Source organism: Eucalyptus grandis, chromosome 8 (genome assembly GCF_016545825.1).
Source record: "Eucalyptus grandis isolate ANBG69807.140 chromosome 8, ASM1654582v1, whole genome shotgun sequence".
In the NCBI taxonomy this organism is placed as follows: Eukaryota; Viridiplantae; Streptophyta; class Magnoliopsida; order Myrtales; family Myrtaceae; genus Eucalyptus; species Eucalyptus grandis.
Window position 1 is genome coordinate 70,989,181 of NC_052619.1, and position 12,934 is coordinate 71,002,114.

Here is a 12,934-nt window from a genome sequence, read left to right on the forward strand (position 1 = left end):
CTGTCAATGTGTCACGTACATGAGGTGTGGGACAGACTACTGGAGGGCACAGTGTTTACTTAGTCCATAGCAGGTTACTGTAGAAGGAATTCCACTTCTACACGGCAGCAAGTATCATACCTAGTGGAATTTGACCTCTTTTGCTGCTAGAATTAAAAGAGAGAAATAGGCACACCTCAACTGAATCTCTATAGAAATCTCGTTTACACTCTCTTTTCCTAAACTCGTTAATTCCGATGTTTATATTGCTAGTTCACTTCATGCATATAAACATGATACTATTGGGGTAGGTTCCATATATTTAGTTTGTGAATTTTTGATAAACGAATTCACTTCAGATCGATTGTTTGGGCCTAACAATTAGTAATCGATGTTGAAGTACTTGAGGAACTCACATGTACTGCTTTCTTTTTCCTGTACCAAGTTCCAAACTTTCGTCGGCAGTCCCGCTCGATAAGGACGACATCTCTCCCGTGAGGCGGCGATCCTCAGACCGTGCCCAGCAGCATTCGTGCATTAGACAGATTGTCCATCCAGCTCCTCACCTAGGCCAAGATTCATCGCGCATCACTCGATTCACCGAAGTGCAGATGTTCATAATATTGTGCAAGCAAAGCTCCGACATGGTTCATCTTGAATCTCACATCCAAACAAGAAGAAAAAAAGACTTTTGTCTAAATCGGCCGGAGCGATGCGGACAATGTCATTGTCTCAAGTAACAGAAAAGACTTTTGTCTGATACACTAAAATCACTTACAGTTCTCAAGATTTCTGCAGACAATATCTTTGATTTGCCGATATGGCAATGTCTTAAGCGACAGTTGGTGCAACTTCCGATCTAGCCCGATCCAGTGGGTCATCATCACACAACAATATGTGGACATAGTTTCGCTTATCCATAAATAAGGAATCAGTGAGACTACAGTTATTTCTGGATCTTTCAGTGAGACTCTACGGTTATTTCTGGATCTTTCTCTTTGGAAATGGACTTGCAATTTCTTATGTTCGTCGATTGTGGAACGAGCCTAAAAAGTAAAAATGTGGTTGCAGCGCCCCTTGTACGTACTGGACAACTCTTGGATGTTCAAGGAAGGAAAATTATCCAAAAAATCCCGAATTTATTCCACTTTAGTAATTTAGTCTTAAACTTTTTAAATTTTGTCAATTGAATCTTAATTATTTTTACTTTTTGCTAATTGAGTCCATTCGGCCAAAATTGATTAGAAATTGTTAACATGGACAACCATCACAGATGTAGGCATTTTTTTTAATAATATATTGATAAAAATTTTGAATTTTTTATTGTTTTTTTCTTTGCTTTTTTTTTTTTTGGTTTTTGGAGTTAGGACTAATGAGGGTTGCTGTCGCACCCCTACAGGCTTTGTGCGAGGGCCACGACCTCGCTTGGGGACGGCAAGGGTCGGTCGGCCCTCGCCTATGGCCAGGTTGGCAACTCTTGTCGACCCTAACTCCAAAAATCGGAAAAAAAAAGCAACGAAAAGCAGAAAACCATAAAAATATTATCAAAATACTATTAAATAACATTTACGTAAGCACCGATCATGCTATGTAGGATGGTTAGTGTTTACATATGCGAATTCTAGTCAAAATTATTTGGATGGACTCAATTGGTAAAATATGAAAATGTTTTAAACTCAACTAGCGAAATTAAAAGGTTTAAAACTAAATTGACAAAATTACATTAAGTTTAGGATTTTTTTGACAATTTTTCCTTTTTGAGGAAGCGAAGTGGTTCCTCAATGGTGAGCGTATAACATGCAAGTCGCCATTGGTTCCTTGCCCCTTCATACTTGAATGGGCTGTCGATATGAGTCGTTACACTAGTTAGGCTTCCCCAGGCCCGAACATTTCAACGTTATGTTTCTCTTGGTGCCTCCTCAGGTGGCCCGTCTCACCTCTGTATACAGCAGATAAGTGCTTGCACATACAGGGAGAATCACGATTTTGAGTGTGTTCCACATATCATGCACTCTGATCGTCGATGTTGAAGGTAGGAGTTCCGATGAGGAGAAGGGCGTCGACGTCGCCTCGAGCAAGGACTGCTGCCCACTGTTGCCCCAGTAATCCTAGTAATCATCTAATCAATCGGGTCTTGTCGCCATCGTTGTGGAATTCTTGTTATTGTTCATATGGAATTTTTTTTTCTTTTTCTGTTCACTCGCTTTTCTTTTTCCTTCTTCCTTTTTTGGTCACAAGCCATGGCAATGGCCAGGGACCAACCATAGGTGAGAAACGAGCTCGCTGCCATGCTTATCACGGTATGCCTAATGTATACAGAGTGAATATTTTGCTTGCCCCAGCTAATGTATGTGCACATGGCACATGATACAGCTTATGCTTAAAAACACTTTCATCCACAATTTAGGCGAGATAATTTCCTAACTCAAAGTAAATATTTTTTTAATAACCTCCACGAAGACCAAGATTAGAGAAATGCAAAGTTAAACTCTCTCCTTCAAGGGAAATGCCCATCATCCCCAGAAATCCATTCCAACCTTTTCGAAACGCCATCTTCGAACTCTCTCTGTGAAAGAGAGGAGCAAATTTGGCCATGGAAACCAGAAATCTGGATGATCTGAAGACACTCGATTTCTTTGGTATCTTCTGCGAATCCTTCGGAATCGCCGTCATCCATCGAAAACTCTTTGCCGCCAAGCTCTTACCCGCATGCGTTCTTTCCTTCCTTTTCATGGCTCAATTTCCAGTCTTCACGCTTCTGTCATCTAAATCAGGCCTCCTAAACTACTTCAATCCCAGGAGATCGGCTTCGAGAAACTCCTGGGTGTGGTCCCAAAACTTTGGAAGAAATTAATAGTCACATTTATATGGGCTAACGCCATGCTTTTAGCTTACCACGTTATCGTGTGGTCGGCTTTGAATCTGCGGGTCATCATTGAGAACACATTTCTTTTGGCTGTTTTATCGACTGCGTACGCTCTAGGGTTCATGTACATAATCATGGCTTGGGACATGGCTAACGTGGTTTCTGTGCTAGAAGATGTTTATGTTATTAAAGCTATCATGAAGAGTAATGGTTTGATTAAGCATAACATCGGGACCGTGGTATTCATCTCCTACGTGTTTGCCTATTTCTATTTGGTTCTGCAGCTACCGATCCTACTCTTCGTTGGGTTCGATGTTGTTGTGAGAGAAAGAGTGCTTCGAATAGGAATCGGAGTGGCGTGCTTCTCGTTGATGTCAATGGTAGTGATGTACTTCGTCTGCAACTCTAATGTCGGCCCCCATGAGAACATCGACAAGTCTTTCTTGGCTGAGCACCTCCAGGCGTATCTCGGAGGAGAGTATGCGCCTTTGAAGATCAATGGTGATGTTGAGATTGTATAAACCTTGTATTTAATGGTACTTCGCAGGAAAATTGAAAGTGTGTTGGCTCAATTACGTGTATTATTCATTGGTGATGTGAATTGAATGCGACATGTTCATCATGCACATGCCTTGAGCAATCGATTGACTTCTATCATGTCTCTTCTGCAATTTTGAGTGTAATATTGGGAACAAGTTGCCTTAAAGCATAGGCATCCATTGGAATGGTCTATGTATCTTTCGCAAATCAATGGTTGTGTTTGTTACAATTGTAACCACCGACTGATATTGATATGTATAATTAACTAATTTCTCAATTATCAAGGTCATTTTTGGAGGAAATGACCGGAGTTTCTAAGAGAATTCGTAATTTACCTATATTGCTCATCTTATGGTACAAATTTTCGTAAATCTTTAGCAGGCCTTCCCTAATAGTTTCGATTAGACAAACACAAACGACAAAGAGGTTGACTTGGTTGCACGCACTAAGTCAATCGAAGGAGACTTCGTTGCTCTCGCTACTTATGTACCTTCGCCTGCCGGGTTTGTCGCTTCTCTTTTTACATAGAAATGCACAGCCAACTTTGTCTTTCCCCCCAAATCGCACCCTCGAAGACGACGTAGATACATTCCAACTGTGAGAGGAAGCTAATAATTGATACCGGGATGTATATAGTTTCAAACATCGCACGCTTACAATGCCATCAGTATGATAATGACATAATGTTGAACTATAATTGGTTTGTTTTATGTGCATTAATTCATGAATACAGAACTCTCATGTGTATATATAGGTTCATTTAGACGTATCATCAATGCCCGACAACTGTGTTCTATCTACAAAACCCTCGGTCTTGACGCTCCACATATTCGAGACATTAGAGGATGGATCGAGAGCAAGAGGAGAGGCAGTTCCTTGGTTTCTTTGGCATCGTCAAGGAATCCATCAAGCTCATCTTCACATGGCGGAAGATCTTCAGCCAAATCGCACTAGCCTTCGTCCTCCCTCTTTCCCTCGTTGGCTTAGCCAACATCCAGATTTCCGCCTTCCTCCTTGCAAAGATCCACCATGACGACGCTCCCGGATACTATGAGCTCTCCGATTTTGTGACCTTGGACACAATCCAGCTCTTGCTCTTTGCAGTCGTCTCCTCCGTCCTGGGCCTAATCATTTCTGTTCTTTCCATGTCTGCGGTCATGTGCACGACCGCGTTCGTGTACAGCTCGCAATCCATCACTTTCGGAGGAGTGATGAGGGTCCTCCCAAAGGCGTGGAAGAGGCTCATGACCACAAATTTATGGATTTCTCTTGCTTTCCAAGTATACATGGTCGTGACTGTAGCGATCATCTATCTCTTTGCCCTTATTCCCTCTCTTGCCGTTGTACTAGCCCTAGTTTCCATCTTCCTCATCTTACAGATCACTGGGTCGGTGTATTTCAGCGTCATTTCGGACTTGGCACGTTTGATTTCAGTGGTAGAGGACGTCTATGGTATTGATGCCATGTTCAAGAGCAAAAATCTGATCAAGGGTAAGTTGGGTACCTCAGTAGCTATCAGCCTCTTGCTATCGAATGTGTCCATGCCAATCCAAACAGTTTTGTACATCTTTGTGGCCAACGGACATGGATCGGGATTTCTAAGGTTCGGGGTTGCAATTATCTGTTTCTTGTTTCTGTTCATGTTGCTCCTCTTCAGCCCCATCGTGCAAACCGTGTTCTACTTCGTGTGCAAGTCGTACCACCACGAGAACATCGACAAGTCGCCGCTGATGGATGAGCTCGATGTCCATCTTTTGGCCGAATACCTTCCTCCTAAAGCCGACGATGTCTAACTGGAACAAGTCAACATTCGGATGTTCTAATAATGTAAGAGTTTGGGACTGCATCTATATATATATGCAGAAATAAGTTTCTTTCACTTACTATTCTAAGAGTGTTTGTTACCTTCTTGGGTTACTTGCAACTCGCAAGTTCTCTTCTTGTTACTAATCTTTTACGTAATTTTTCACGTGTGAGATTGTTTTGGCTTTTTGCTCAATCTCACTTTATCAATATAATAAGTGTTATTACTATCCTACGCCGCTCACTTAAGTATTATAGCTTTTTTTGGATCATTTAGGGTGCGTTTGTTTGCTTCATTTAAAAATTGTTCAAGGGAACGAAATAGAAAAAAGTGTTTTGCTCCGGGGAACAATTTTTGAACAAAAAACGCGTTTGGTAAACTTGTTCGGGAATAAAAATAAACAGAAACACGTTTGGTAAATTTGTATAATTTTTTTATTTCTTTTTATTTTTTCTTTTTTTTTTTCTATTTTTCCTTTTTTTTTTCTTTTTCTTTTTTTCTTCTTTTGGCCGGTCGGCTGGCCATGGCATGGCGACCGGGCCGGCGAGGGCCGGCGGCCTCGCCTAGCCACGGCGAGGCTCGCCGGCCCCGCTAGGCCGAGCTCGCCTAGCGGCGGGCGAGGCGCGGCCTCGCCGGCCACCGCCGGCGACGCCGACTCGCCCATCCGGCGAGGCCGAGGCTCGCCCGGCCAAGGCGAGGCCGACCCTCGCCCGGCTACGGCGAGCCTCGGCCTCGCCGGGGACGGTGAGCCTCGGCCTCGCCGGGGCCGGCGAGCCTCGCCGTGGCCGGGCGAGGCCGCCGAGGCCCTCGTCGGCGGTCGGCCGGCCATGGCCGAGGCCGGCGATCGGCCAAAAGAAAAAGGAAGAAGAAAATAAGAGAAAAAGAAATAAGAAATAAAAAGTATTTCTCAAATGTGTTTCAGAAATAAGAAACACAAATTTTGTGTTTCTTATTTCTCGTTTTTTTTGTTCCGGGAACAAAAAAAAAAAAACAGAAAAAGTGTTTAAAAACAAAAAAAAGAAACACAAACAAACGCTGCCTTAAATGCCACATTTATGAAAAACTATTCATTTAAGTATCCACGATTTGTGTGGCTAGAAAATATGACATGATATTAATTTATTATAAATTGACTTAAGTGGCTAGCCGGAAACATCTTATAAGAAAAACCACATGAAACAACATTGTTTGGGTCCTATCAATGGGAGAGAGAGAGAAGGGGGGGAGGGGTGGAGGGAGAGAGCTAGAGCATCAGAGCAGCCATGGAAGCCTGAATGTTTGCTGATATGCACTCGTCTCTCTGTGGAATACCACGCTTTCTCATTGTTCTCGGCTTGGAACGCTCCTCTTTTCTTCTTAGAACTTTCCCTTGTCATGCTCAAGCCCCATTCCCAAATCGTGAAGAACCCTGATTCCCTTTAATTTTTGGGCAAAACTAGCTCCGAATCGTTTGGAGTAATAGACAAAGGAATGCGTGGAAAGCAATGATGTTGCTCTCTTGTTCAAGGTCCCTCTTTCACTCTGCGAATCTGATTTCCGGGATCGAATAGGGGAGTATGGCCTCGGTATTTCTCCTTCCTCGACTGCTTCGTCTTCTCGCTCAAAATGGAAGAACGAGTTTTTCGCTGAATGTCTTGGATCGCGCACAACGAAGCCAAGCGGAGTCAAGGACTCGAATTGCCTCAGACAAATCGCGCAAGGTGCGGAGCTTGGCAAGCTCGACTCGCTCTATATTTTGTTTATTCCTCTTCATTCCAAGTCTCCAGCGAAGAAGAAAAAGGAGAAGAGAAAGAATGGCACGTAAGACTCAAAATTTGTTCCTTTTCCCACTTTGGACATGATTTTTTTTTTTAATAAAGCCACCTCAAACTCAAATATTATTTTAAAAAGTCACGTAAGATGAAGAATAGACACTCTAGTAAATGATTTTTCACTAATGTGGCACTGAAGTGTTCGAAAAAAAAAAATTAGCACTTAAGTAAGCGCCGTATGAAAATTATGGCACTCATGGTGTTCTTATTTTTCCATGGCCTCGGTTATACCTTTTCACTTACTTTTTATGACTACCTGCTCATCACCCTCAAGCCGACCCGACTACTTTTATAGCGGGATGTTTATTGGCTAGAATGATTATATTAGGAAAATGGTCAAAATTGTAGGATTAAATTGACTAAATTGAAAAGTTTAGTACCAAATTTGTCGCTATACAATAAGTTTAAGACTTTTTGAACAATTTTCTCTCTCGTGAGATTTGTTGCGATGCAAATGACTCTTATGGAGTTTAAATTCGTAAAATCTATGAAGGGGATATTTTGAAAAAAAAATACAGAAAGTCAACAAATTAATTTTGTTCAATAGTAAAGTGAAATTTGCAAATCAATAAACTAGTAATATGTTTTTGCAATAATTAAATAAAAGTAACTTTTTTTGGTCGAAAAATAAAAGTGACTTTCATTTCCTACAAAAATTATTATTTTTACATGTGTTGAGTAGCATTTCTATAGCAAAGTTTTTTTTTTCTTTCATGGCAAATAAAGATTATATCCTTAATTTTTTTTTTGTCGATCCTATTTTATTCCTACTCTAACTCTCACTCTTAGACTTTTGCCATACTTTCTTGTAGGACGTGGAAGTCGAAACATACACTTGAAACTAAATTGTTTTACCTTAACCATCTCTCCCTTTCATATTGGAAGGGTGGCCACTGGGGCAAACCTCAGTGGTTAGATTATATCCTTAATTGAACAAGTACACAAATGTGACACCCCTCGACGGCCCCCGATCCGATTTGGGTCGCCACAGTTTGCTTACCATTTACTTTCCTAATAACATGTCACTCTGATACCATTTCAATTGCAGCGGGTCCATACAACCATGGGGGTTTACACATTTTTTTTTGATAGGTCCCTTACGCAATTCATATACGAAAGCACATCTAGCAAACTCCCTTCCCATGTTTAGAAAACGATGCACACCTACTAAACATCTTATATAAGTTAAAGCCGTACACTTTTATTTACATAAAGCAGATGGACATCTTTAATCGGTACATCAAAATGCCATAGTTCCCTATACATGGCTATACTTCAAAAGATGACCGACATCTCTTCCCACAATCGCATGCTTAAGGTCCATCATCCAGTGTTGACGTCCAAAGGTTCCCTCCTTTGCTATCCTTCTCCTCGCAGTCATATCCAACCGCTCAAACCATCTACTAATCTGAAATGTTGGTTCCCAGAAGGGGTTAGTACAACCACTCAGCAGGTAAAGGAATCTAATAACCACTCAATGCATCATACAAGTCATACATGCATTGCAGGCATTACTTACCTTGAAGCCATGCATATACTATCATGCCTCATCACCACAATCATAACACATACATGTGTATCATTATGTCATATTCATATCATCGTCATCATGACATTATTATATCACACTCATGTCATCATCATCATGTACATGACACCATCATACCATACACATGTCGTCATCATCATGACATCATCATATTACACATGTTATCATCATCATCATGACATCATCATATCACACATGTCATCATCATCATATTATACACATGTCATCATCATCATGACATCATCATATCACAACATATATGCATGTCATCATGCCATATCATATATCATCATCATTATCATCATCATGCATATCATGCCATGGGTGATCATCATTATTTCTCATCACATATCATCATCATCATGCATATCATCATACATATCATGCCATGGTTTAATTTCTACTTTTAGCTTTCAATTTGATCACCACATCACCCATTCCTCAAATCATCAATTTCATCATCCCCTCGGGCAAAGACCACCGAGGCTTCCGGCATTCAGCCTCCCAGGCCACCGAGCATCCGGCCCCCCACATTTTGGGCATCTCGCATCCCAACTAGCATCACGAGGCATTCCCTCTGGGCAGAAACCTCCGACAGGGCTTCCGGCATTTACACTCCCTGGCCGGGCATCTCGCACTCCAATCCTGGCATCGCGAGGCATTCCTTTCGGGCAAAGACCTCCGACAAGGCTTCCGGAATTATGTACCGACATACCACCAGGATCCCCCCCTCCTTTGGAATTATGTACCGTATACCACCGGGCATCCCTACACTCCCGGGGAATCTCCGGAATTACGCCACTAGGCCACCGAGCATCATCATCCACCACAACCACTTCCTCACTTATCATTATCCACATTTACCATTATTTTGATCTCAATTTAACATGGCATATGGCGTGACATCAAACAAGTCATACTTGGCACACATGCATCACAATTCAATGTCATACATACACCAATATCTCATCATACATGCAACAATGCATAATTATTTATTTATAAATTCAATGGAATTTATGGCCAATAAAATAATCCATTTTATTTTATTATTTTTATTTATTTATTTATAATAAATAAATATTAAATTCAATATCTATAAATTCTCAAAATTATAAAAATTCAAGCAATCATTAAACAAACCAATAGGATGACAATTTCATGCAAAATTCATGGCCACATTGAATTTCACACAATTTCACAATTTCCACAAAACAACACATAATATTCGGATAAAACAAGAATGCACAGTTTCCGAATAAATTCGATTAAAATATACATACGGTCTCCAAAAATTACTAAAATTTTCAGAGTGATAGCCAAAACATTTTCGCACAACTTTCATCAAGAACTCCAAGCCATATTATTTCTATATTATTTTATACAACCTCACGAAGCTTCTGGATCCATTACCGCATCGTCCAGTGCACATATCACCGAACTATTGAGATTTAACCTACCTATTCTCTTTCGTTTCCTCTGAAATTTAGATATGGTATACATCAAGGTGTCCTCTACAAGTTTCATGAAGAGATCCAAGTCAAATAACCATATTAAAGTCATAATTTAGGTCCTTGAAGTCTCGGGTATCTCGGAATACATCACCAGAATCATCATCTTCAAGATCTAGTCGATTTACTAGGATATAATTGTTAAGTTCACTTAAAATTTGAGTAAGTTGTAGTTTAATATGTCTCCTACAACTTTCATGAAGAAACCGAAGTGATATTCTCAACACAAACCAACATGCAACCACGAATCCAGCAAGAGGTCAGTAAAAACTCTCCAGATCTGAGGTCTCTGTAGAACAAGACTTTAACCCCTCAAATATCCATCATTTTTCACGAAATTTCAGTATGTTGTATTTAAATATATTAGCTACAACTCTCATGAAGAAATCAAAGCCAAAATCGGACTCTAAACACACATGCAAGCTCAAACAAGTTTCTGACTCACACGGTCCGAACACAAACAGCCACACCATCCACACACAACTCATCCATGCTTCGGTTTTTCTCATCTAACATCCAAAAATTCAACATGCAAACAACACACAAGCATGCAAGAGAAGCTAGAGGACTCCCACTTGCCTCTAGACCACACGAACGGCGGCACACTGGTGACAAACACAGCGGACGGACGGCGACGGGCGAGCTCCTCCTCTCTCGGCTTCCCTCTTCTCTCTCGCAACTCACTCTCTCTCACTTGGCTTGGCCGAATGCCACTCTCTCTCTCTCTCCCTTTCTCTCTCTCTTTTTGGATGGCTTATATATTGCATGTACCCCCTCTTTGCATGGGGGACACTTGTCCCTAAGAAGGAGACAAGTGTCTCCTTGGTTGAAGACACTTGGAGGCCATGCGGCTACTCCTCCTCCCCCTTCATGCACCGACGGCCCAATGGGCTTCATGGGCCGGGCTTATGGCCCACTTTAGGCCCATCTCACTTGGGCCTAAAGCCCAAACTTAAATAGCCCAAAATAAGTCCATTTCACTTTTAATAATTTACCTTAAATCCCCATTTATATAAATACTAAATTACGATTTCATATGGCCATAAAACTTGAAATCATAAATCCATAAATTCCAATTTATAAAACACATGGCCAATGATAGGATTTTCTTTCCTACCAAATAATTATCCATTAAAAGCTTGGCCATAAATCTTATTACAAATTATGGATTAAATGGCCATAATTTGATGGTACTTCCATCACCTATTCATAGAATTTAATATAGCTAGAGGTCGTTAAGAATTTTGGGATGCCACAACAAATGATATAGATATATGAGTGAAGGGGTCTTGAAACAAAAAGTATCAACATGAAGTGGAAGCCTAAGAGGCCTAAATTGACAACCTTATAGAAGCAAAGGCCATGTAGGCCCAATCAACAATAATCCCAACGACTCAAATCATGGCATGCTATAGTGTGACATTCAGAAGATTCCTACCTTATAAATATGTAGAGATTTGGTTGCAACGAATTAATATGACTGTTTGAGCGATGTGTTAGAAATTTACTAAATTAATTGTTTACTTATGTTAGGAAAGTTTTAGTAAGTATTTTGACAAGTCCAAAATATTTGTGGATTTATTAATATTTAGAACGGACACTAGCTTTCATATTAATGTACCAATTCCCTTGAATTCTTAGCATTTCAACTGAAGAGGTTATTTTGGAATGTTGTTCTCTTGGCTCATTTTCCATCGGCAAGTCTCCGTTTAAAGATTGCCTTTCTAGCTTGCCTCCATAAGCAAGTTGAAACATTGAACTAAATCTTTATTGATGCCATGCCTACTTCATCTATGTTAACTTCTACTTCATTTATGCAAGGGGTGACTTATACACTTACTTGGCCAACCATCAGCAAGTTGAAACATTGAACTAAACCTTTATTGATGCCATGCCTACTTCATCTATGTTAACTTCTACTTCATTAATGCAAGGAGTGACTTATACACTTACTTGGCCAAAGGAGATGAATCCCTCATAAATACTTCTTCTCTTGGCTTATGAGATTATGTCACACGCCTAAGCTACTCATGTAGGGGCTACATAAACTCTTTTAATTGGAACAATAAGCCTCTCCACTTTGATTCAATGATTTCACCTTGTGAGTTCTTTAACCATGGTTAACCACCTCCTCTTGCATTCTTGGTTATGGCCATATATATAATTAAAGAGGGAGACAATTCCCAAGACAAAGCCCCACTTACAAATGCGATCATGCAGAAACAAGTTTCTTTCACTTAATATTCTATGAGTGTTTATTACCTTCCTCGGTTACTTGCAACTCACAAGTTCTCTTCTTGTTACTAATCCTTTAGATAATTTTTCATGAGCCAAATTGTTTTGCCTTTTTACTCGGTCTCACTTTATCAAGACAAGTATACCACAATTATCATAATGATTCGCTCACTTGAGTCTCGTTACTTTTTTTCGATTACTTAAGTTTCACATTTATGAAAGTCATTCATTTAAGTGTCATTGCCATTTGTGTGGCGAAAAAAATATGACGAGACATTAATTTATTATAAATTGGCTTACATGGTTAGTAAAAAATGTCTAATCAATAAAAATTATAAATTGGCTTATGTTGTTTGCTAGAAACGTCTAATCAATAAAAACCACATGAAATGACATTGTTTGGACCCTATCAATGGAGAGAGAGAGAGAGAGAGGTCATAGATGAACTACTGCACCGAGTAGTTCCCCTTTTATACTTAAGCCCCACATGATATGCACTCGTCTCTATGAGGAATGCCATGCTTTCTCATGGTTCTTGGCATGGAACGCTCCTCTTTTCTTCTTGGCACTTCCCCTTTTTATACTTAAGCCCCATTCCCAAATTGTGAAAGGTCCTCATTCCCTTAATTTTGGGTAGTT

The 12,934-nt window shown here is 40.3% G+C and overlaps 2 protein-coding genes across 2 annotated transcripts; both read left to right on the top strand.

The window, feature by feature from the left end:
• The first annotated feature begins 2,859 nt into the window (after positions 1-2,859).
• LOC104417864 lies at positions 2,860-3,366 on the top strand. Its single transcript, XM_010029069.2, has one exon. It carries the CDS (start codon positions 2,860-2,862, stop codon positions 3,364-3,366), a length of 507 nt encoding a protein of 168 aa, XP_010027371.2.
• Positions 3,367-4,230: 864 nt separating this feature from the next.
• LOC104417866 lies at positions 4,231-5,178 on the top strand. Its single transcript, XM_010029070.2, has one exon. The coding sequence runs from the start codon at positions 4,231-4,233 to the stop codon at positions 5,176-5,178; it is 948 nt and encodes a 315-aa protein (XP_010027372.2).
• The last annotated feature ends 7,756 nt before the right edge of the window (positions 5,179-12,934 follow it).